General features: G+C 32.4%; 1 protein-coding gene across 3 annotated transcripts in view; it reads left to right on the forward strand.

The window, feature by feature from the left end:
- ASCC3 (activating signal cointegrator 1 complex subunit 3) overlaps positions 1-24,947 on the forward strand; it is a 302,695-nt gene that overhangs the window by 176,962 nt on the left and 100,786 nt on the right. For all 3 annotated transcript variants that reach the window (XM_010989648.3, XM_031456078.2, XM_064486823.1), the window contains 7 exons: positions 7,780-7,971; positions 8,283-8,507; positions 14,703-14,822; positions 17,819-17,983; positions 19,682-19,768; positions 20,646-20,822; positions 23,949-24,174. In XM_010989648.3, the coding sequence (XP_010987950.2) occupies positions 7,780-7,971; positions 8,283-8,507; positions 14,703-14,822; positions 17,819-17,983; positions 19,682-19,768; positions 20,646-20,822; positions 23,949-24,174 (1,192 nt within the window). The remainder of the gene's footprint in view (positions 1-7,779; positions 7,972-8,282; positions 8,508-14,702; positions 14,823-17,818; positions 17,984-19,681; positions 19,769-20,645; positions 20,823-23,948; positions 24,175-24,947) is intronic.

Here is a 24,947-nt window from a genome sequence, read left to right on the forward strand (position 1 = left end):
TACATTTTAACCTTTTTCATTTAAAAAAGTGCTCACACTGAGTTTCCTTGTCATGGGAAAGAAAAAGATACGTAAAGTCATGGAAGGAAGCTTGATGTCCTTTCATTGGGGGCGGGAGGTGGAGGGGAAATACAGTACCCTCTGTGTGCTAATGGATTATTTTAGCAGCTGTCCATTCCATTCTAATTTTACTGACAATAAAGCCCTATATGGGAAGTTCACCTGTGACAAATGGAAATATAAAATCAGAGGAAACCAAACTTAGAAAATTCTTAAACTACACACCTGACTCCCTTTACCTTTTCACAGCTGGTATTCTTTTGTGTTGAATTTCCATTTGTAGAGACACTTTATCTAGTGAGTATAGTATTGGATCTCAAATAGTTTCCTTGGAGAATCCAATGCTTTATTCAGAGAATGTGAACAAGGTGAATTATACCTCTGCAGCTCTGCAGAGGACAGCAAAGCCTGGACTCCAGGTAGAGCTCACCCTGGGAAACCATGTGGGAAACAACTGTTCTGACACTTGAGAAAGCAGCAGGCATCGTGTAATAAACAAGTTTAGCTCCATAACTCGTGGTCTTAACCATCTTTCTCCATTCACTTCTCCAAATGAAACTCCTGTTTAAAAGCTTCTTACTTTTGTATTTCTTTCAAGGGAAGATTTTGTACAACTACCATTGTATGTGTTTGCATGTGAGTTTTAGCATGAAAAAATTGAATTGTGTTAGATTGTGTTAGACACTTTTATGTCTCTCGCTTTTCTCAATACTACGTCTCAGAGATCATTCCAAATCAACACAGAAAGATCTGATTCTTTCTTTTAACAGCTGCAAAGTTTTCTCCAATGTGGACATTATCTTAATTCACGGACTCAGCCTGACTTGATGGATACTTCTGTTGTTTCTAATTATGCTTTATTGTAAACAGTGCTGCAGTAGACATTCTTGCTCATATTCTTGGCAGTTGAAATGCTGTCCATTGGGAAAATTCCTTGCAGTGGAATTTATCCATCAACACAGTACACGCATATAAAATTTTGGTGAATGGTCCTGAATTGCCCACTGGGGAGATTGCTCCAGCTTAACATTTCCTGGAACAATTAACTTCCTCCCGTCTGACTTTGCCAGCACTAAGCAATGTCAGAGTTTTTGAGTTTATGACAGATTAATAGGCAAAAAATGGAACTTCATTATTATTTTGACTGGCATTTCTTTATGAGTGAAGCTGAGCATATTCGATATTCACCATTTGAACTTCTTTTTCTATAAATTGCGTGTTCTGTCATATGTGTTACAGACTTTTTTTCTAGTTCATCTTTGATTTTATTTTGTTTGTGAATATTTTTACCATGGTGAGATTTTATCAGTTTATTTAGTCTTGCTTATAAAAGCGATACCTACTTCATCCATGATTTCCTCCAGCACTTTTAAAATTTAATTTAATTTTTATTGTTAAATCTTTGATCTATCTGGAATTTATTTCATATAGTAATGATACTGGTTTGGAACCTCCTCGGGACCTTCCTGGGTGTAATATGAAACTGCCCCCCACTCACAGAGTGCAAGAGGCAGACCATTCCAAGGGAACTAGTGTACAAATAGATCTCCGCCACAATCATGTCATTTCATTTTATGGAAGTCCTTCGGCAGTGTTTTAATACTTTCTTCATGAATGTGCTGCCTATTGTTTTTTTCCGATTTTGATGGCTTTTATAAATGCAATATTTTCTTCAGTTTTATTTCTGACTAGTTATTGTTTATATACAGAAAGACTTGTTTAAGATACTGATTTTGAGGACTGTCACCTTTCTGAATTTTATCATTATTTTAGTTAGTTTTTAATCAGTCCTCAATTTTCTAAAGAAATGTTTATTTTATCTGCAGCTAATAATTACTTTGACCTCTTCTTTCCCAGTATTTATACTTTTTATTATTTTCTCATGTCTAATTTCATTGTCTAGGACATTGGTAAGCTGATAGTAAACAACTTTGCCTTGTTTCTAATTTTAACTGATATAATCCTAATGTTTCACAATTTAGTAGGTTTGAGATCGATATTGTCACCTCCATTCACCAACATTGAATGTAGTCTTTTGTCAGATTTCAGAGCCTGGAGATGATCAGATATTTTCTTTCCTTTGACTTACTAATAAATATGTTAATATAAGTGTATTTATAAGTATATCAGTACAATGTCATTGTATTCTATGGTTTAATTGTACTTAGTTGTGATGTATTGTTTTAATAAATTGGAGAATTCTGTTTTCTACAGTTCTTTACTATTTGGATTAATATTCTTAAAAGAGATTTTTCTATTATATTCTGTTTTCTGCTGCTTTATCAGGTTTTAATATCAGTGCTATTACACCGCCTCTGAAAGATTAATTTTTAGGCTTTACTTCTACTTCTGTGCTGTAAGGTCTCTTAATAACATTAGAATTAGTCTTTAAAAGTATGAAGCCTGGATGTTAGCTAGCCTTTAAATTTTATTTAAATTGCTTTTATTATAATTTTTCTATCACTTTTAATATAAAGGTTAGTAACATATTTTCCTAGAAAATTATTTGTTCTAAACAGTTTTAATAATGGAATGTATTGAATTTTACCAAGTACTCCTTGATGAGTCTTTTAAATTGTGATATATTTCTGAACATTTTCTTTATCACATTGCCAATTTTGTGTCTGTCTTCTTGTGCTGTTGTGCTTATATACAGCTACGTGTCTCCTTTTACTTAAAGGCTAGATAGTAAATATTTTAAGCCTGTGAACATATGGTGTCTGTCACAACTCCTTAACTCCTCTGTTGTAGCTCAAAAGCAGCCATAGACAATATATAAACAAACTGATATAGCTGTATTCCAATAAAACTTTATTTACAAAACAGGCAGTTGGCACATAGTTTACCAACTCCTGCTACCCAGTAATAGGCATTGTCTATTTTTGTTCATTTTTTTCTTTTAAAAAAAGAGTTTTTGTGTTTTCTTACCAATTTCACATTTTTAAAATCAGATTCTATTTTAACCTTATTAGGACATTTCTTTTCTCTTGGCTTTATCATATTTTTTTATTTTTATAAATTCTTAAATTAGATGTTTAATTTACTTATTTATTATATGCTTATTTAGTTACAATAAGTATTTCAGGTATGATGTTTTCTGAGAGCACAACTGTGCTACGTCCTATAAGTTTGATGTGTGGTGTTTTCATTAATTTTTAAACTTGTGCAATTTTAGTTTTTATTTCTCATTTGCTAAGAAATCCAAGAAAAAGAGAGATAGATATATAGACTTGCGTGTGTGTTAGTTTAGCCTTATTCATGATTTTATTCAGATATTTTGCACCTTGTTCCACCTACCATCGCATCTCCATCTCCCCTAGAATGTTGTACTAGAGTACCTAAAACTGGTGTCCCCTGTCTCTTCCCTGCTCAAAAACCTTGAGTAGCTTCCCATTTAATTCAGAGTAAAAGCCACAGTCTTTATAATGGATGTCTTCAAACTCATGTCCCAAACTGAATCTTCTCCCCACCTTCCTGATGCCTAGCCTAAGGCACAAGCATTGGCTCTCCTCATCCTATTTCCCCATCATATATTTAGTGCACCAAGGCAAGGATAGACCTAATAGTCTCAGCACCTTCTTTTCCTTCATGTTTTGCTCACCCCTCCTTTCCAGACAGTCACCCAGCTTTGGTTACTTCATGGTCTTTTTTATGTGATATCTCTGTATCTCCTGCCTCTGTCTTCTCACTCGGATTGTCGTAACCCCAGAAATGCTCATCTACTGTCTGGTCTTGGCACAACTATCAAGTGACCTCTCTAAACAATAAATCTGATCCTGCTTATAAACTTTAATTGGCTTCTTTTTCACCAGTGCTTGGGACCAGATAAAGCCTGACCTCAGTCCTCCATTGCAGCTGCATTTTCTTGTATTTACCACACCCGCCCTGAGCATGCTCTCCAGACTCACTGTACTCTTCCACTGGTTCCAGCCTCTAAGCTTGTTTTTGTTACCGCCTACCTCCCTCTATTTAGCAGTACATCACTTGTCCTTCAAGACCCACATTTCACATAGTCTGTAAGGACTTCTTTAATAAGACTAGTACATCATTGACTCATTCCTTGGAGAAATGTATAGTGAGTACTACACAGAAGGTACTCTGCCAGGTGCTAGCAGTGTAAACACAAATAAACCATAATGCCATTCCTCACCTAGTTTTAGCTGTGGCCACATGCCTCTATTATAAACATCTTTTATAGAAATCATTTGTGTATGGATCTGTCTTTCTCTCTAGTCTGCAGTCCAAAGCTCAGATTTTTGACTTCATTTTCTTTGTATTCCTAGGATCTAGCACATTAAATAGGCGTTTCTTATTTAAATGACCTTCTCTTTAGTTCTGTATGCTTTTTTTTTCTATTAGTCATTATCATGTTTTATAAATTTGTTAGAAGTTACTTTTTTTAGAAATTAGCATAAATAATCCAGTGTAGTAATAAATATCAGAGTGCTTAGCACTAAGTCACTGTGAAGTTGCTGTACATAAGGTCAAATTGTACAGCTGTATTGTGCATAGGTAGATAAAAATATCACTGTAAGTTATCTTCCTGTAAGGAACTATGGTCCTTAAGCCTTTGTGTGTATCAGAATAACTGGAGGGGCTGATTAGAAATGTCCATCCAGGCCCATGAAAAGATATTTCGCATCATTAAAGATTAAGGAAAAACTGATTAAAACTACAATGAGATACCACCACATATCTGTTGCAATAGATAAAAGAAAATAGTAACAGTATCAAGTGCTGACAACCATGGGAAGCATCTGGCACACTTATGCATTGTTGACATAAGTGCAAAATTATACAGCCACTCTGGAAATGGTTTGGCAGTTTTCATAGTTAAACCTTTACCATATGATGCAGCAATCCCACTCCTGTTATCTACTTTAGAGAAGTTAAAATGTATTCACACACACACACACACACAACCTGTACACTAATATTCATAGAGGCTTTATTCATAATTACCTAAACTGGAAACAACCCAAACATCCTTCATCAGATGATTGGATTAACATTCTGTGGTATATCCATTCAGACTGTGGAATATTATTTAGAAATAAAAAGGACTCAACTACTGATACAGCAACTTGGATGAATCTCAGAGGCATCAAACTGGGTGAAAGAAACCAGTCCCTGAAGTTTATATACTGTTTGATTTCATTTATGTAACATTCATGAAGTGACAAAACAGTAGGGATGAAGAACAGATCAGGGGATGCCAGGGTTTGTAAGTGGGGAGGGTTTAATTATAAAGGAATATAACACAAGAGAATTTGGGGGCGGAGCAGGGTAGAGGAACTGCGTTGTATCCTGATTATCGTGATGGTTATACAATTTGAATATATGCTAAAATTCATAGAACTGTACACCGAAAGTGAAAAGTTAATTTTACAGTATGATAATTTTTAGAATAAGATGTTTAAAAGTGCACATCCCTGGGCCTTATCCCCAGGATTTCTAGTTTATTTATACTGTGGACTAGGCTAGATCACAAATGGCACATTCAGATTCAAAGATAATTGAGGATGAGCAACCCAGACTTATTTTAAGATTGCTGTCACTTTAGGTCTCTACTGAACGAATAAAAAAGCAATGCATAGGGGATGAAGGGGTAAGTATAGCTCAGTGGTACAGCTGGTTTCAATTCTCAGCACCTCCGTCAAAAAAAAAAAATGCATAGAATATGAGCAGGAGTAGAGTCAAAGGAGAAGTGACCCCTGGCACCTCTTGCTTCTTCATAAATACCAAGCTAGTTGAACCCACCTGGTCAGAGTCAGGTGCTGTGTCCTCACCGCAGCTTGCTACCGTATAAGAATATTCTTCACCACAGTTACATATTTCCTACACTCAACTTCTTACTGTGTCATTGGTGTCATAAGCCAAGTCTTACCCCAACCGAACTTCGACTGAAAAATCTGCATTCATAACAAGCACAACAGGATATTCCAGTGCAAGGGTCCACAGACAGCAGTTTCACCTGAAACAAGCAGCAATCCAGCAGTGAGATTTGTTCAGAACATCTCCAAGCAGTATGTTTTTAGTTTCCTCTGTTAGCTCTGAATGTTCACTCGTGAATATTAGTGAAGAAATGGAGTAGGTAAAATGTTTTTCCTTTCCCTACCTTTGGCCCCTGAAAGAGTTCTATTATATCCTAGCAAAATACTCCACAACAGACTTTATCCCAAGTCATACCGTATTCGTGTGATTGACAGTAACTCATGTCTGAAAAGATGAAAGTTAAGGCAATATGATTCAAATGTAGTTATACAGTGTATGCATAAAATTATTTCTCAGAGGCTGACCACACTGCACAAAAACGAAATAAGAATACTGTTCCCTTGAAACCTGAAGAAGATAATCGTGTGTGTGTGTGTGTGTGTGTGTGTGTGTGTGTGTGTGTGTGTGTGTGTGTGTGTGTGCGCGCGCGTGCGCGCGCGCACGCGCGCGCACATTTTGTTTGAAAGTCAAAAAGGCTGAGTTCTAAGTTGTTATTTACATGGCTGGCCACTAGATGGTGGGCTTTGTTAAGACATTCCCTTCCATTTTATATTTGAAGCAGATTTCATGGAGTGTTGTTTTCTTAGATCATTTTCTTAGTTAATTAGTATTAACTTAGAAGTTTAAAATTTTAAGTGACCTTAGAGATAATCAGTGTGACAAAGTCTGTACTAGAACCACAGACCACTGAAATCCCACTCCTTGCTGATGTCATGCCCCTTACCAAAACACTGTGGAAAATTCTGTTGCAAAAGAAGCTGTCAAGATGTTGGTCAGAAAATTATCAGAGCAATAGCAAATAAGCACGGAATGTGATGCCCAAACAGAAGCTTTGACTATCTGAACACTTATATTAATCCACAGTTTTTAATTTGCAGAAACACTTTCTCCATCGTACAGTGGGCCATCAGTGAATTTTAATTTTGTAAGATCTGCTGTAGCACTTAGACAGATTGCAGAGAAGTGGACCAAATCCCACAACAGAGCTCAGACCAGGCCAAAGAACAGACCCCAGACGCGAAGTTAGTATATTCAGGGCAGATGTAAAGCTGAGGAGCAAAAGCAGGTGGCCAGTGCCCTCCCATCAAAGATCAGCAGAACGCAAGTGTAGAGGAAGCACAGTTGGGTTTATTGGCTCATTGACATGAGAAGGAGCGTGTGCCACACAGAACCAGGGGCTTCTCAGTAAGGCTTCTGAGGCAGTGGGTCGGAAACCAAAAGTGTCAAGTCCCCAAGGCAGGTATGGACTTGTCAAAAAATGGACATAGAGAAAAGGTCAGCTCTTGTGTCTGGTATGAGTAAGTGAAGTTTGGGGATGGGAATGATTGCTGGAGGTCTTGTAAGAACTCTGGTCTTTACTCTGAATAAGTTGGAAGCCGCTGAGATTTATGCTTATTTTTAATAGAGTCTTTTTGGAAGGATAGGAGCAGGTAATACTGATTGATTGCAAGAAAAGGACACCTGGGTGAAAGGAACAGTTACTTTTAACTTCTTTCCTTTTGAATTTTGTGTCATGCTCAGGATTACCTATTTTTTAAGATAAATAAAATATAATTTTAATGATTTTGTATAAAACATTATATACTGAGACCTAAGGTAAGATCATAATATTTTTTAAAATAATTTTATGCTCTCTTTGATAAACTCACTCAAGAGAAATGCTAAATAAAATTGCTTTTAAATGCTAAATAACATTCTTTTATGTTTTGTTGTTATCTACTCTAGGTTCAAAAGTCAAGAAATAAGCAAGTACGAGAATTATTTCCAGATGGTTTTAGTATTCATCATGCAGGAATGCTTCGGCAGGATAGAAATTTGGTTGAAAGCTTGTTTTCTAATGGGCATATCAAAGTCCTAGTCTGTACAGCTACGTTAGCCTGGGGTGTCAATCTTCCTGCTCATGCTGTTATTATTAAGGTAAGAGCTTACTTTCCTTTGCACATGGATTTGCGGTATCTTAAAACAAACCTGTGGATTGATTTATTTAGAAAAATATTGTGATTTGGCTGCCTCATTGACTTTGAATGTTATTTATAGAAGGTCAAAATTATTTTCTCCAAAAGAATCTAGTTTATATTGTGAAAATTTAACTCTATCACAGATGATGAAAGGATTAGTTAAAGTACACTTTTGAGATCTTATCATATTTGCCTAATTTCAGTATTCAGCTCATCAGGATTATATTTGTGTGTGTTTATGTAAATTTGTATTAACTTTTCCTCATCTAGGGAACACAAATATATGCTGCAAAAAGAGGCTCCTTTGTTGACCTTGGAATTTTAGATGTCATGCAGATATTTGGTCGAGCCGGAAGACCACAATTTGACAAATTTGGGGAAGGAATCATCATCACAACACATGATAAACTCAGCCATTACCTCACTTTGCTCACTCAGCAAAACCCAATTGAGAGTCAGTTTCTGGAAAGCCTTGCAGATAATCTAAATGCAGAGGTAAGATCTAATGAGTAAAAGACTGGAATAGAATCATCAGCTTCAGGCATGGCTGAGGGATTGTGCTGTACACCAGGGGTTGATACAACATTTTAAACTGACTATATCTCAAAAAAAAAAAAACTAAAATTAAAAAAAAAAATCATCAGCTTCAGGAAAGACCAAGTAAAATAAAAGTTGAGTTGATTGCTATTTTGTAATATTTAATAATACATTTTATGTCATACACAGTCATGAAACACAGAGGCTGAATGGCAGTATTGTTGGTTAGTTCAGAGCAGTGTAGACTGCAGATGATAACTGATAAGAACTCATTGCTAAAAGACTATAATTTTCAATCATGAGGTTTTGTTTTAGGACGGAAATCTAACCAAAGCTATACAAACTAGGGAAACAGAAGTAGCAGTAGCAACAACTATATTTGTATTGCACTCTTAGAAAGTTTATTATGAAGTACTTTTCAAGTTTTTATAAGGTTTATAAAGCTCCTCTCTCTTAGATCATTTGATTAACTTTGTTATACAAAATGTAATTGAGTTACAATATTATAATTTATTTCATATGTGATGTGTGTTGTGTGTTGAGATTTAAATAGCAGACCCTGGAAGCTTTGGTAACATCTTAACTAGTAAAGAGGATAAACATTCTTAATTTAAGAGTCTGTGTATCAAACATTCAAATGAGGATTTATTGTTTTCATGACTTTTTAAGTTATTGCTCTGTCATCCAACATTTTCCTGCTTCTGTATTCCTTTCTTACTATTAAAGTTGATTCAAATAATTTTTGAAAGTAGGTAGGATGTAAAAAATAGATGAATAAATGAAATATATGTAATGAAATACTATTTTTCAGAAATTTCACTTAGATTCTATTCATGTTATTTACAAGTCTTTTTAGAGGATGAAAAGCACACTCACTATGCAGTTCTTCTGTTAAAGAGCATATGTATAGTCTAAAGGGGGAGAATAAGTTACAAAAACATAGTGCAGCATTGTTGGTAAATAGTAAGTTCTAAAGAAGGATTCGGTAGGAGAAAATACTTTTGGCCCCAGCCTATCAGAAAAGGCTTTCTTCATGAAGGTGGTAAAACTTGATCTGGGTTCAAAAGGTTAGATAATGTTTAGAAGATCTAGTTGGTAGGTAGAAAAAGTCTAGAAAGATGCTGGTTTCTAATACCATAATTCAAGAAAATAAAAAAGATTAGGAAATAAATTTTGACTCCAAAGAAGGTATTATAGCTCAGTTTCCATCCTCATTACCTACTATTATGGCATGGTTTAGATAATTAGGTCTTGAGTCATGGGTCACCAGTATCTATAATGGAATAGTTCATTGTATGAAGATAGTAATAGTAGCAGTGGACTGCGGATGTGCGACCCTCTGGGTTATTTTTGTATATTCTCTCATTCTCTCAATTCTGCTGCTAAGTAGATATTATTGTCCTCAGAGAGATATGTAACTGATCCAAAGATCATTCAGCTACTAATTTTTGAAACTAGTTTTCAAACTCAGGTCTATTTAATCATAAACCTAGTCTTTTCTTTATAGCCTAGATTATTGTTTTATAAAATGTAGTAATTAAAAGGTAAATATATATATATAAATGCTCTATATTAATACTATTTGCCTTCTTCTAAGACCAGGACTAAATATTTTCCAAAATGGTAGAGATAATTTCTCTGACTTAAATAAAAAGCAAGACTTTTTTATACAGTTATTCTAGAAAATTATATCAAGGAAGAGTACATCTTTGTAAACTTATAATTATTGTCCTTAATAGCTTTTTGTAAGTGATAAAGTAAATCCAAAGTGGTAATGTTATTATGCAGAAGACACAGTTGAGTAAAATACTTCTCTTATCCTCAAGGAACTCTTTTTCTTAGGGACTGACTATAAAATACCATCAGTGAAACTATTTGGTCAAGCCCTGAGAAATTAAAATAAATTGTAGTTCATAGATTCACCTTAAATTCATAAAATACTTATTAGGTTTGTCATTTTCACAAATGTCAACTAACTATAGCTATAATTCCATTTAAGGCCTTAAGTGGCATTTAAATAATGAAACACCTTGAAATTTTTTGCTGTATAGTAAAGTATAGCCACTGCTAAAATTTCTTTATCATGTTTTGTCTACTAGAATAGCTCCCAATTAAAGTAAATTTTCTTCTTAAGGAAACAAACTCCCTTATATTATAGTTGAGCATGAAATTAAATTTGGTAATCTGTGGGAACCAAGTGTGAAATTAGTTTATAAAATGAATGTGTGCTGTGTTCTTAAGGTAATGGATTTTTAAGTCTTTAGACTTCCAAAATCTTTGCAAGACTGTGCAACGGCAGTGACCAACATAAAGGTCATGTTAAATTAGGAATATTGCCTGTCCTGACATCTTTGATAAGATGAATATCAATTCTGACCACTAGTTTAGAAGAACTGGAGAAATTATTATATTAAGTAATCATTTTAATGCAAACATTTTATGAAGCATCTTTGCTGATCGATGCCTAATGGGGCTGACTCCCTAATGCTAATTAATGCCAAAAGGTCACAAATCTCAGCCCTGTATAAAGCTGCTGAATTTTGCACTGAGACAAACACTGAAGTGTGTTTGAGGCTTATTAAAATTTATTCAGCAGACATTACTGAGTACTTATTCTGTGCCAGCCCCCTGTAGTCCATACTTTAAAATATATTAATCTTTCTTTTTTTAATATATTAATCTTTCTATAACTGTACGTACATTCTTTATACAGAGTTTCTCCCATCTCTGCGGGGCACAGTACAAACACCTTGTCCTTGGATTTAAGGCCTCAGCAGTCTAACAACCTTCCCAGTTCTGGCTCTGCTTACTTTCCAGCGCAGGTCTTCTGCTCTGGACAGGCTCTGACTCTATTCACTTCACATAAAAAGTACCAATTTTCCCATTTATAAAATAGGAATAATGTTACTACATTGTTGTGAAAATTTAACAAATACCTGTGCTAAACTGTTACTCAGTACAAGACTGTACCACTTATGTTATCTAATTGTCCCTTTATACTCAGCCCCAATTATGCTGAGTACTTGCACTCAGATTTTAGTGGAATAAATAAATGAATAGTGGCATAAATGGTGTTTTCATGCATTTACTAAAGGGGTTTATATACACACATGTATTTATATAAATATGATTATTATATTTGCTTACTTAGTTTTATATGATTTCAACCAGTTAAAAAAAAAAACACATACAAATAAACAGTTAAGATAACCTAAATGGCTAAAGTTTTAAATTAGACACAAAGTGATACTTTGAGCCTTACTTCTAGAGTACCAAATTTGGGGTGGGTTTTTTATAAGTTTCACATGTTAGATGTCTTTCTTTAAAAGGATTTTTGAATACGTACTATGTGCCAGGCACTGTAGATGGCAGTTCCATAGATGTCATCTTAATTATTTACATATATCTCATGTATAAGACCAGAAAACTTCTTGAGACCAGAGTTATTTATTGCCATATCCATTGTGCTTTACACAGTGTAGTCTTGTTACTGACTTCCTGTATGATTGTTGAGATGAATGGGTAAATGTGAAAAATACTTGTTTTATAAAAGGCTCCTGTACTAAGTAGCCACTAGGAGACAGCAAATATTTACAAGTAGATTTTTATTTTTGTCACTAGGTGGCATTCAAGGATTAATCTCACAATACGATATACTGTCCTAAATTTGCATTCATCTTTCTGGGTAGTCTGTTCCTTTTTGGTGAACATTTAGAAGACTTGCATTACTTGGTCCAACCTTTGATACCTACTTTCTCTTTTCCTTCATTCTTATCATTATCTGGCAATAGGTAGTTATTTACTATTGTTAATTTACTGAGTCTGACTTTGAAAATAATAGGAAGCTGATTTTATTTTATCCTTTACAGAATTTTCAACTCTTAGGAGTTGTTTGATATTATTTTCAAATATCTGTAAGTCATACGAGAATTAACACAATTTGGCTATCAGACAACAGAATCACAAGTGTCCGATTTTTAAGCATTTCATCAAACTAGTTTCTTTTACTGAAGCAGACTAGAAAATGTTTACCTGTGTTTCTTGTAAATATTTAGGAAATGTTGTAAACTCACTCCTTGGCCAAATTTTAGTTCTATTTCCACAAGTCTTCATGTTGTGGAAAATCTTATAGTCACATTTTAGAAAATGTATATTTACCTGTATTGCAGATGATTTAGTCATTTGTAATTTAATTAATAAATAATAAATAAATTAATGTAAAACTATTTATCTTGTCCAGCTTTATGGAGATGTAATTGACATATGGCATTGTAAGTTAAAGGAATACAGTGTGATGATTTGACATATATATTTGAAATGTTTACTACTGTAAAGTTAGCACATCCTTCACCTCACATAATGACCATTTTGTTGTTGTTGTTATGATAAGAGCATTAAAGCTCTACTCTCATATCAACTTTCAAGTGTACAGTACAGTAGGAATAACTGTAGTAGCCATGCTCTTTATTAAATACCCAGAACTCACTCATATATGTGCCTGAAAGTTTGTGCACTTTAACCAAGATCTCCTTGTTTCCCCCACCTCTCAACTCCTGGCAGCCACCATCCTGTTCTTTGTTTCTGTGAGTTTGATGTTTTTAGAGTCTCTGTATGAGATCACACGATTTGTCTTTCTCTGACTTATTTTAAGATATTGTAATTTTTAAAATAAATAGTCAGATTCTGCCTTATCATTTATTTACTTTTGGGTTTTTTTAATGATTAATATTTAATTACAAATATTTAATGACCAATATAATGATACTTATAAATTGCTATATCTCATTTTCAACTAACTAAAGATAACTAAGCATTTTTGTACTTATTTTACAAAATTATTTATACAGAATTTAAATTATAGTATGAAAATAAAGCAAACATTAAGGTTTATATTTTTGTAATACTTAGTACTAAAATGACAGGATTTTTTTTCCTTTTCTCCTAAAATTTAATAATTTAGGTAGGAAGCATTACTTCTTCTTTGATTAAGGTATTAAGAGGTAAAAATTTTTTTCAGCTACAGGTTCATGAAAAATTACACAGTTACGAAGTTTTGCAACTTGAACAGATTTTTAAATTAAAATGAACACTCTAAATAAAAGCAGAATCACTACCTTTAGGTCTAGTAGTTAAAGAAATGTATTTAAGGAAACTTTTCATTGCAATTCTGTGTTGAGATAATTTTCTAACAATTCCCTTTATTATATAGATTTTATGTGTTGTTGTGTTTTAAAATTATTAACCTTTGATTTCATTAAATTAACACATTATAAAGCTACATTAAAATGTCATTTCAAAAATTATATTTCCTTTCAGAATATAATCTAAAGAATTACCCAGTGTTTATTGTAATTCAGATATATAAATATCTATTTTTCCATAATGTTTTAAATTTACCACCAAAAAATTAAAGTCACCCCGTTCTTATGTGATTTTTAATCATATAATAATAATAATAAATTAGTATATTATTAATACGTAATAATATGTATTATTAATGTATTATGTATTAATATATAATAATCATCATGCATTACTAATATGTATAAATCCCAGTGAAATATGATTTGTTTTATGCAGAAATTGTTGCATTTATCATTGTATTCATATTGTGTATTTACATTAGCTATGTTGCAAATGGGTATCATTAGAGGAAAAAGCTAATGTTACTTAATACCCCTTGTGATTTTGGTAATGACAGTAGACAGCATCACAATAAAGAGGGACAGAATCAGCGATATTATATTGTTTTGATTGGAGTATACTTACATTTAAAATTGTCAGTAATGTCACATGAAATGAACCCAAATTTTAAAAGAAACAAGAAGGAAAAAATTAATAAATACCAAAAATGTTTTTACTGCTACATAGAATTAAACTCCTTTTAGGGAAAAATAATTAAATGACATAGTAATCAGTAAGATCAGTTTTGGAAGATAGCATTTCTAATGTACTGTTCTCAACTAAATGAGGCAGGACTGATTTTTAATTAATCGGAGAAGTGTCATGTTCAATAATAGTGCTTACCTGTTTTTTTAATATAACATAGTGATGTATTTTAAAAATTTAGCTTTTGAAAAATGGTTCTTGATATAATATTTATATTCAACTTTAATGCATTAGTTTAATTTTTGTTATATTTTTGATTTGCAGATTGCTCTGGGAACAGTTACTAATGTGGAAGAAGCAGTGAAGTGGATAAGTTACACTTACCTGTATGTACGGATGAGAGCAAATCCATTAGTGTATGGCATCAGTCACAAGGCTTATCAGGTAGAAAACTCATTTATTAAAAAAAGTCAGACCTCCTTTTTGATTCTGTAATCCTTTCATGATAGGAGGATAAATATTTACTACTTCGGCCTCATCTGAAAAGAGTTAGGTACCTGATGGAAAAACAAAGAGCTTTAATCTCTTTTAGAAAGTACTAAGGAAAATTAAATTTGTCCCCTGTAATTATTTCACTTTCTTTATATCTCTTTTCCACTGATACTAGTAATCTCCATATTATTATCAGTTTACTATTCAGAAAAGTTCCCATTTGATATTACTATTTTGCTCTGATTTTTTAACCTATTTTTTAAACTCTATGTTTTAAATTTAGTTTTTGGAATAAACCAGACATGAGGAAACTTACAGACCACTTTTAATCTAGGCTTATGTTATATACAGTATGTTCCTCTTATCAAGTCCTTCTAAGCTCTTATTCCTAAATTAAGAGATAGCATTAATGAGTTATTATCTTAACCCTTTGGAGGCTGGGACCAGCTCTGCTGTGCACAGACTGAGAATCAGATGCATGTCGTAGCAGTTTTTCCCATGAACTTCACAGTTCTGTGGTCCACATGGCTTACAGATTCTGTGAGATATTGTCTTTTCTTTGGAGCTCTGCTTTATACACTGTAAATGCTTCCTAATTACAGATGAAACCAATTTGTCTAATGAAAATACTGTTTCACCACCATTATATGGATATTCACTAGTGATTGGTCAAAATTAGTAGAGAAGTTGAATTTAACTCAGAATTACAGTTTTCCTTCATTTACTGATAATGTGTATATGTTTGATAACACATTCTGTTATCAAAGCAGTTTCCAATCTTTTTTTTTTCCCTTCATTTTTCATATAAAGATTTGAGCATGAGAAAATTGAAACTTAAGGTTTAGGAGGAAAAAAAGAAGAAAACTACTAGCAGCAACTAGTTTTAAACCTGTTACTTTGGTTGTCAGTTACTGACCTTGTATTTACTTCATTCACTGCCTCAGCATGAAAACGTATGAAGGACTGCTGTTTCAACTGCCTTTCTTCTTCTCAGTTAAAATATGTGCTAATCTTCAAATGAATATTTTCTTTTACAGCCAAATTACTCTAAATTATAAAATGTAGGTTCATCATAACCTGTAACCTTATAAATTTTAAAAAGTATGGCACTAGCTGTTCCCATTACAAATACGGGCTTTGTGACAAAAGTCAATGACACCATGAAAATACTCTAAAGGAGTAAATAATGAAGGAAAATAAAACACAATGTGTATTTTCATGGGCCAAGGCATCTCAAATCTTGAAACAAGATAAGCACATCAGTTGATTTTTTTCCCTTTTTCAGTTTTATTATGTAGAATTATTACAGTTCGACTGCGCAGACACATTATATTGCATGTAAATACATATGTACAGTATACTGCACATTTTTTTAGTTTTCATGTGTGTACTAATTATTGTTTCTAAGAACAGATTAGATCTCTAGCTTCTTAAACTTACATAGTTATCAAAGGAATAAAGCCAACTACAAAATAAGAATCAACAGAATGCGATAATCCAGTGATAAAGGACAGTCAAATGTGCTTACCCATATTCAAGAAATCAGAATAATAATTAGTTCATTTGTGTCCTTATTATTATTGTTATTATTTTTTAGATTCCTCATATAAATTATATCATATGGCATTTTTCTTTCTCTTTCCAGCCCACTTCACTTAGAATGACAGTTGGCTTTTTTTAAGTACTAGGTTAATATCAGAAGTCATTTTTGTGTAATTTTCTAGTATAAAAAAGTACCTTTTTTCCTTCTGAGATACCTAGTTTTACTAACTGTCACAGTTCAAAGAATCTTACCTTTATATTTTTTTAACTTATGTATTTTTATTGCTCAATAAGAATTTATAGCCACAAAACTCATGTGAGTTAAGCCAGATCATGTAGTTTAATACTTTTTAGTGGTTTAGTAATATATGATAAATAAGATGTTTTCATAAGGTGAACCTGATACATACAGTATCTCACTTGTAGAAAATATTTAAGACTTTTTGTATTTGTTAATATGACTTGACTCCATCTTACTTCCCTACAGTTGATTTCCCTTAGCCTCATTTTTCTGATTGGTTCATTTATTTCAGCTATATTTGGTGCATGAATAAGCTGCCACAAAAATCTGTTAGAACAAATAGTAGGAATATTAACTCATTAATTGATTTCTGAAGTATTTTTATATTTCTCCCTCCCCTCTTAAAGGTCATGCATCACTTTATTGCTCTGACCAGACAGTGATCTTCAGGATGTGGGAGGTGTGTGTATAAATATGTGTATATATACATATATTTACACACACATACACCATAGTAACAAGAGTATTTCTTAATATCCTTTATTAAATGTCCTTTCTGCTTAGGAAAATACTGTAATATAATGATTTCTGAACTGTTCAGAAATTCACTGTCAAATTGATATTACTCTTTGCCTCTATTATCATTTTAGACAGAATAGGTTTTCCCATTCAGCAGTTACGGAAACTGCTAGAACACTAAACATGTTTTTGAAAGGATAATTTTTTATTTATTTTTGTATAGCTTTACTTTGACAGAGGAAAGCATTCTGTCATTTCTCTAAATAACTAATAAAATAGGACTATGCTTTGATATTTTTAAATTCCTATTTATTTTAGTGTAATTTTTTTCTTATGTCTCATTTCTAATCCTTATTAATCTTAAGGATTATAAAACCATATAGGAATTTTAGATTCTAAAATATTACTATCTGAAGATAATGTATAGATTCATCATTTTAATTAAGTTTAAATATTTCTTTATTTAATAGAATAAAATATTTTCTAAGTATGTCCTAACTTTTTAAATATGTACTTCTTTTAAAATTCTAATAAAAAATTGTACTAACTGAAAGATCAACAAAAAAGTGTAATTTCCATAAATAGGTATATGTTTGCAAATGATGACTCTGAAGAAATATTCAAGTGTTAATTTTTCTTCCTATAGATTGACCCTACGTTAGCAAAGCATCGAGAACAGCTGGTCATTGAAGTTGGACGGAAACTGGACAAAGCTCGGATGATTCGTTTTGAGGAGCGAACTGGATATTTTTCTTCAACCGATTTGGGTAGAACCGCTAGCCACTACTATATTAAATACAGCACTATTGAGGTATTATACTGAGCAGAACAAATACAATAATATGTTTGTTCTTACATGCAAATACTTTCTAGACTTCAAAATACAGTATTAATGCAAAATAACAAAAGTTACTAATAGAACAAACAGCATTTATTTTATGTGAATTCAACAATATATACTCAGTAAAGATAAGGAAAAAATAGGACTTTAAATATTTAGGACCCACTTGCCACCCTGTTCAATGAGTATATCCCAAGCAGTGGATGCACCTGTACCTAAAACTATTGAGCATATTGGTGAGACCTGTGTAACAAATACCTGAATGGTTTTAAAGTAGGGGGTGATAACTTAATGATATCCATGAATAAAAAGTTGAAAAATTAATTGCAAGTTATTGGGAACACTAAGAAGAATTGTCAAAACTAGTAAAAAAATTATTAGGTTGCTGAGCTTTCCTATTTGGACAATTTAAGAGATTTTCAAGGGTAATTTTTGCTACGCAGTTGTATCCCTGCTTGTTGCCTTCTAATGTAATCTTCTGTAAGATAGGGTTCCCACTATAATATTTACATTTTAAAGAATACTTCCATGTCTTCATGTGTATTATATAGCCATGTATGTATCTTCACATGTTTATACCTGGGAAAACTTAACATTGATTACGTATTAGGAGAGGGCTTAAGTTTGGAAAGGGAGATAAGTTAAGATGAATTTTTATCCTTTATTCTCTTTATAGAGAGAAAGTTTGAATTTTTTATGTTCTTTTTTATTTTTGTTCTTAAAATTGTTTTTTAAATGGAAAAGTAGTAGAAATCACTGAAGTGAAATTCCTTCGTAAATAAGAACGCCAAGTCCTGTATGAGACCGAAGTCTTGTACTATTTAACGTGTGCTAATGCCTATATCATGTTTAAGAAAACATTTTCATGTGCTTAGTAGCTTTTCCTCATCTTTCCCCAAGTAAATCTTGAGTTTCTATAACACTTGAGGTTTCTTCAAAGTCTTTTAACATAGATTATCTCACAACTATGATCTAGCAGTTCCTCAACCCAAAACATTTTCCCTAGCCCTCTTTGCCTCCCTCACAACTTGCACCCGCTCATTTTGTCCATTAGGTTGCTCTTCTCATTTGTCCACTTGGTGTGTTGCTGCCCAGCTGCATCATAAGCCTGTTGGCAGCTCTCTTTCAGGAACTCTAGCCTTTCTTCAGCTTTGTCTTTATTTGTTTTTGTTTTATTTTACCAATCTTTTTCTTTCCAGTTCCCTGAATTTCTATATGCCCTCACTAGCAATATTATGATATCTTTGCCAGAATCTTCAGGTTACATGTTTTCAGTTATTCCGCTCTGAATTTTATGTGATATATGATCAGCTTAAAGTTGGTGAATGGTGCAGATTTCCACATGCCCATGCTGAAAATGAGCCAAGACCAGAATGTTACACTAAATATTTTTTTAGATATCCAGTGTAGGTTTCATGAACTGATTTTATTGATCTTTTTCCTTCTAAAGGCCTTCTTTAGCTAATTATGTTTTGGGAATTTTTTTAGTCTTAAATAAATGTGGTAATGTTTGAAGTAATGATTCGGAACAGTATGCCTCTGGTGTTATAACTGCGTATCTAGGGCTCAGGTGTTCTTTTAGAATGTATGATTTGTAGTCACGATTTTTCATTTAAAATATTTTACTGGATCTTCTGTTTTAATCAAATATAACACTTACTTTGGTAGACCTTCAATGAACTCTTTGATGCTCACAAAACAGAAAGTGATATTTTTGCTATCGTCTCCAAAGCTGAAGAATTTGATCAAATCAAGGTAAGTAAGATTACTTGAAGCTCAAATCAAATGCATATAACATATATGCATTTATTTGTTTATGAAAGTTTATAATTAATTGTTATTCCTGATGCAATGGTTATTCCTAAAGCTGTATGACACCTCACGTTTGGAATACCAGTAGTGTTCCTCCATTTATCAACAATGTCCACTATCCTAGATTATGATAGTATGTCATACCGACATCATTCTTTGCTCTCTAGTGCAAGTCAAATATAATTTAAGCAGGTTTTACAATAATGAAATAATTGGAGAATATAGTATATAGATTTTGGTTTATTTATAATATAATGTTCACAGAAGAAAATATAAAGGACATGCATGATTTGAACTTAGATATGAATATTTCTGTACCTGTATTGTAATTTAATCTTATTAACAGTGAAAACTTTAATACTTTGAATCATAGTACTTCACAGCTTTAAGCTGTGAATATGTTATACCATATAAAAATATATGACTGTAATGAATGCATTTGAAGATAATTCAAGTTTGCCCTAATCCATTTGGGCAGAGGTTTTACTCTGGTCAAATAAGAAATGAAATCTCATCAATTGAAGGATGGTGGGGTCAGAAGATTTAATTCTTGTGGCATATCAAATTTTTATATGTCAATGGCAACTTTAATATTGGTGATGAATAATAAAATGTCATTGTATCAGCCTCAAGGTAGTTTTTTTCTTATATTATATTAACTTCCTATGAAAAAATTGCTATTATTTTAGTATACAAAAGGAAAATGTTGTTTTATAACAAATGGAAATTTTTAGAAAAGATGCAATGTGGTTTAATTTCAATATGAAAAATTTAAATAAATCAGCTCAAATAATCCTATAAAAAACATTGATTATTCCAGGTCAGAGAAGAGGAAATAGAGGAGTTAGATGCCTTATTAAACAACTTCTGTGAACTCTCAGCCCCTGGAGGTGTAGAGAACAGTTATGGGAAAATAAACATCCTACTTCAAACTTACATCAGCCGAGGAGAGATGGACAGTTTCTCCCTTATATCAGATTCTGCGTACGTTGCACAGGTAGGAATATTACTCCCTTCCTATTTTCTCTTCCTTGTTTACTTTTAGAGATTGAAGAAATTAATTTGTGCTATACTGTGAATTTATAGCATTGTGACATGCTGTCAAATTACCATTTTATTTTAGAACTCGTTCCGTTTAATTTGTACATTTTTATGCCATCTACGCTATTAGATCAGGAACCAGGGGTAGGATGTGCTGGTTGGTTTGGCTTTTTTTGATGTTGCTGTTGTTTACATTTTAGAGTTAAAAACATCAATATCCAATTCTTTCTGTTTTAAAAGTTCATTTCTTTTTCTTTCAAACGGCAATAATACAAGAATAGTTCAAGCAAAATGAAAAGATTGTGGAACCTTTGTAGCTTTCCCCAAATATTAGAAATATAAAGGTTTTTTTTCTTTACTATTAAACAAGGCTTACTAAATATACCTCATACCATGTATTCAGTATGATAAGTCTCTAATAAAAAAAGTAATCTTTCTTTCCTACTATTGATACTTACAAATTGAAGACTGAAAGAAAATAAATCTTTAAATTACAGCTCATTAAATGTATGTTTTTTGATGACCATAGTATAAAATATTATAATATTTAGTTTTTATATTCAAGCCCCCATGTGATGTAAAGTAGATTATTTTTTGCATTTACTTACTTTGGAAATGAGATGTTTCTCTTCTAGTCACGCTTTTAAAAAAATATTTATTTATCATGAATACCTTTTTCATTATTAAGTAATGTTTCCTCTAAGAAGAAATAAAAACTTAATCTTATTTTAAACATAGAAACTATTCCTTGTTGTATTTTGTGTTTGTGATTTTGTTCAAAGACTTAATATAGAAAAAGTATGTTTGTGTTAATAAATTATTATTAACAGCCATGAATATTCTGGAGTGCTTTGAATAACTGTAAACATGAAATATTTACAAATGTGAGCTAAGATATATTGGTAAACAATTTGAATGAATACAGTAATTTAACCAAATTAACAAGAAACCAGGTGATGATTTCATATACTTTGTAAAGTAAATGTAGATGTGGTGAAAACATTTTTTTTCATTGTGTAACACATTTCTGCCATAGAAAAATTACATAAATTCTCTAAAGCCTAGAACCTCTATAGGAACCATTGTTTCTGAATTTTTGTTTTATCTGTTTTTCTGAAAAATAATATAATATTGTCATCTTATATTAGCTAATGATTTTATATTGAAATAGTTAATGATTTAACCTAAAAGCAAAGCCATACTGGGTTCTGGATGAATAATCTGGCCACATTTCTGCTTGATTCAAGATTATGAAGATATTATCAAAGACTGATATACAAATTGCTTTATAATATAAAACTTACAGTTTCTTCATTACTGGTATCCAGAAACTCAGTCTCAGAAGTTTGAGGATATATATATGTATCTCAAAGCATCCCTGGTTTTTCTTAAATAGCTATTGGTTTATCATTCTTGAATGCATTAGAGACATTATTGTTGAGTTTGGAGGGTTTTTTTTGTTTGTTTTTTTGTTTTTAAGTTTAAGCCATCAGTAGTTCCACAAGCCTTCTTTCAGCTCTGGAAAATGATACTTGCTTTTGTATTTCTGAAACTTCATTCTTTCAGCCCTTAAGATAAATTCTTAGCTGAGATATTCTGTGATTTTGTAAAGGAGCCTATATTTAGCTTCTACATGTTAGAGGTTTTGATCATTATTCCCGCCCAATTTATATGATTCCAGATTTAAATGTTCTGTTTGTATCTTGTCACATGGGATTTCTCCTTCCATTTCTTTTAGCTTTTAGGGAACAAGTATAGGTTCCGAAATACAAAAATAGCATACTTTCAAACACAGTTGGGAAATTTAGCCTAGCAGATTTTTAGAAGAGCATCTGGGAATGATGTGGGAAAATCTATTTGACACATGTAACAATCAAAATATTCATTTTATTTTTCATTCTCTGGGCCTAATAAGAGCCATCTTGTCATTTTTAATGAGCGTTAGAACTGTCCTTATACTTCTAAATACCATTTTTGTTCTTAAGTTTCTAATACTGAAACAAAATAGTTGAATTTATCAAAAGATAACACTTTTCATATAAAATGTAAACCCAAAGCCCTTAGCTCTTATGATCATTTTTCACCTCATAATTTCAAGCTGGATCATCTGTTTGCTATTTAAAATCATACTCTTTCCATCTCTTTTTATGATTTTGACCAGATTTAACATTCTTCATTTTCAAATATAGGTGTCATTAGATATTTTAAGGTGTCTCTAAGTTCATGATTTAAAAAACAGTCTTCAGTAGACCAATCTGCTGAGTTAATGATAGAAAGGAGACAAAGCAAATGGACTCTACAGAGATGTGAAAAAGGCTTCAGTCATTGTAACTTTTTATGTGTGTATTAATGAAGTTTTCTTCAGATCACTGAATTTAGAATCTGGGAGTTAAGTTTGGAGTTGTTTAGACCTGCCTTTCAATAGATACTCTGACACTAATTATCCTGGTCAAATTATTAACCTCACCAAGCTTTAGTATTTTCATCTATAAAATCATAATATCAAGACCAGTCAAATGCAGCTGTTGTAAAATTTAATTAAGATAATATATGTAAAGTAGTGAACACATTGCTTGGTTTAAAAGGGAGCCATTAACATGGGTAGCTGTACTCATTAATATTTTTTTGTCACTTTCTCTCACTAATTTTTGTCTCTGACTGGATCTCAAAGTCTTCCTGATTTCTCTAAGTAGCCTTATAAATTTAATCATTCTACTGTATACCCGAGGGCATCCTCAGCTGTCTCTTCTATTCTGACTGGCCTCAACAGCCTCCTACATACTTTGCATGCCTTTTATTTCTTCCTACTTCATTCCTGTTTAGAGGGTGTAGGGTAGAACTTCCTAAGAACTTGGAAATAAAGCTGCTCTTGGAGAGTTAGACAAAATAGCATCCACATATAAAGGATGTGATTATTTTTGTGTAGTAGTAACAGATAATTAGGGTTATATGAGGACAGATATTTCCCACAACTAAAGGATGCAGCTTGATGTACTTTTGAAACTGAGTCTGAATAATAACTTTATTGACAAATTTAAAACCACATTGGACCTAACCACCAATCCCCTTTTTCATTCTTCAGAATGCAGCTAGAATTGTCCGTGCTCTTTTTGAAATTGCTCTGAGGAAACGTTGGCCTGCCATGACCTACAGGCTCCTGAATCTCAGTAAAGTCATCGACAAGAGGCTTTGGGGTTGGGCTAGCCCTTTGAGACAATTTTCAGTCTTACCACCACACATTCTAACAAGATTAGAAGAAAAAAATCTTACTGTGGATAAGCTGAAAGACATGAGGAAAGATGAAATAGGTAAGACTCTTAGGAAGCAAAAATGTTTTAATATATTATTCTGTGCAAATAAAATATTTCACTAGATATAAAAAATAAGTATTGTGAATTTTCACATTACTAAAGGTAAACTTATACCATTTTTTGAAATTCCTTTTTCATATATCTAAACTCAAGCAAAAATCCCTCCAAATTGTATGAGGTCACTCAATAGAATTAGCAGTTAAAATGGAATCTAGATTGTCACATCCTTAGGATGACTATTTTACAGATAGAATCTTAGATATAAATGATGAGAATTAGTCAATGAGGCTTATTCTCAAATTATTTCTTAATATTTAGTTCATTTCATAGATCTTTTTATGTACATCGGCAGTATTACAGGAAAAATGTGTATCAACATCAAATTGTACATTTCTTTAGTTTCTAAATGAGCTTCATCATTACACATGTATAGATCTTTAAATACAGTTCCTGGGGGAGAGTATAGCTCATCAGTAGAGTGCGTGCTTAGCATGCACATGGTTCTGGGTTCAATCCCCAGTACCTCCACTAAGAAATAAAATAAAAAATTAATTTAAAAATATATAAAGAAACCTAATTACCCCCCCCAAAAAAACTATATATAAACACAGTTGCTGTCAGTGTGTAAATAACATTTGGTCTTCCATGTTTTTCACATAATATTGAAAAATTACCCCTCTTTACATTTCCATGCACCTTAACATTCTCCTGGACAAACATTGATTAGGTAACATTTCAGATTCTAAGTAGGAGAGACATTACACCTGAAG

The sequence above is a fragment of the Camelus dromedarius genome, chromosome 6 (genome assembly GCF_036321535.1).
Source record: "Camelus dromedarius isolate mCamDro1 chromosome 6, mCamDro1.pat, whole genome shotgun sequence".
Lineage (NCBI taxonomy): Eukaryota > Metazoa > Chordata > Mammalia > Artiodactyla > Camelidae > Camelus > Camelus dromedarius.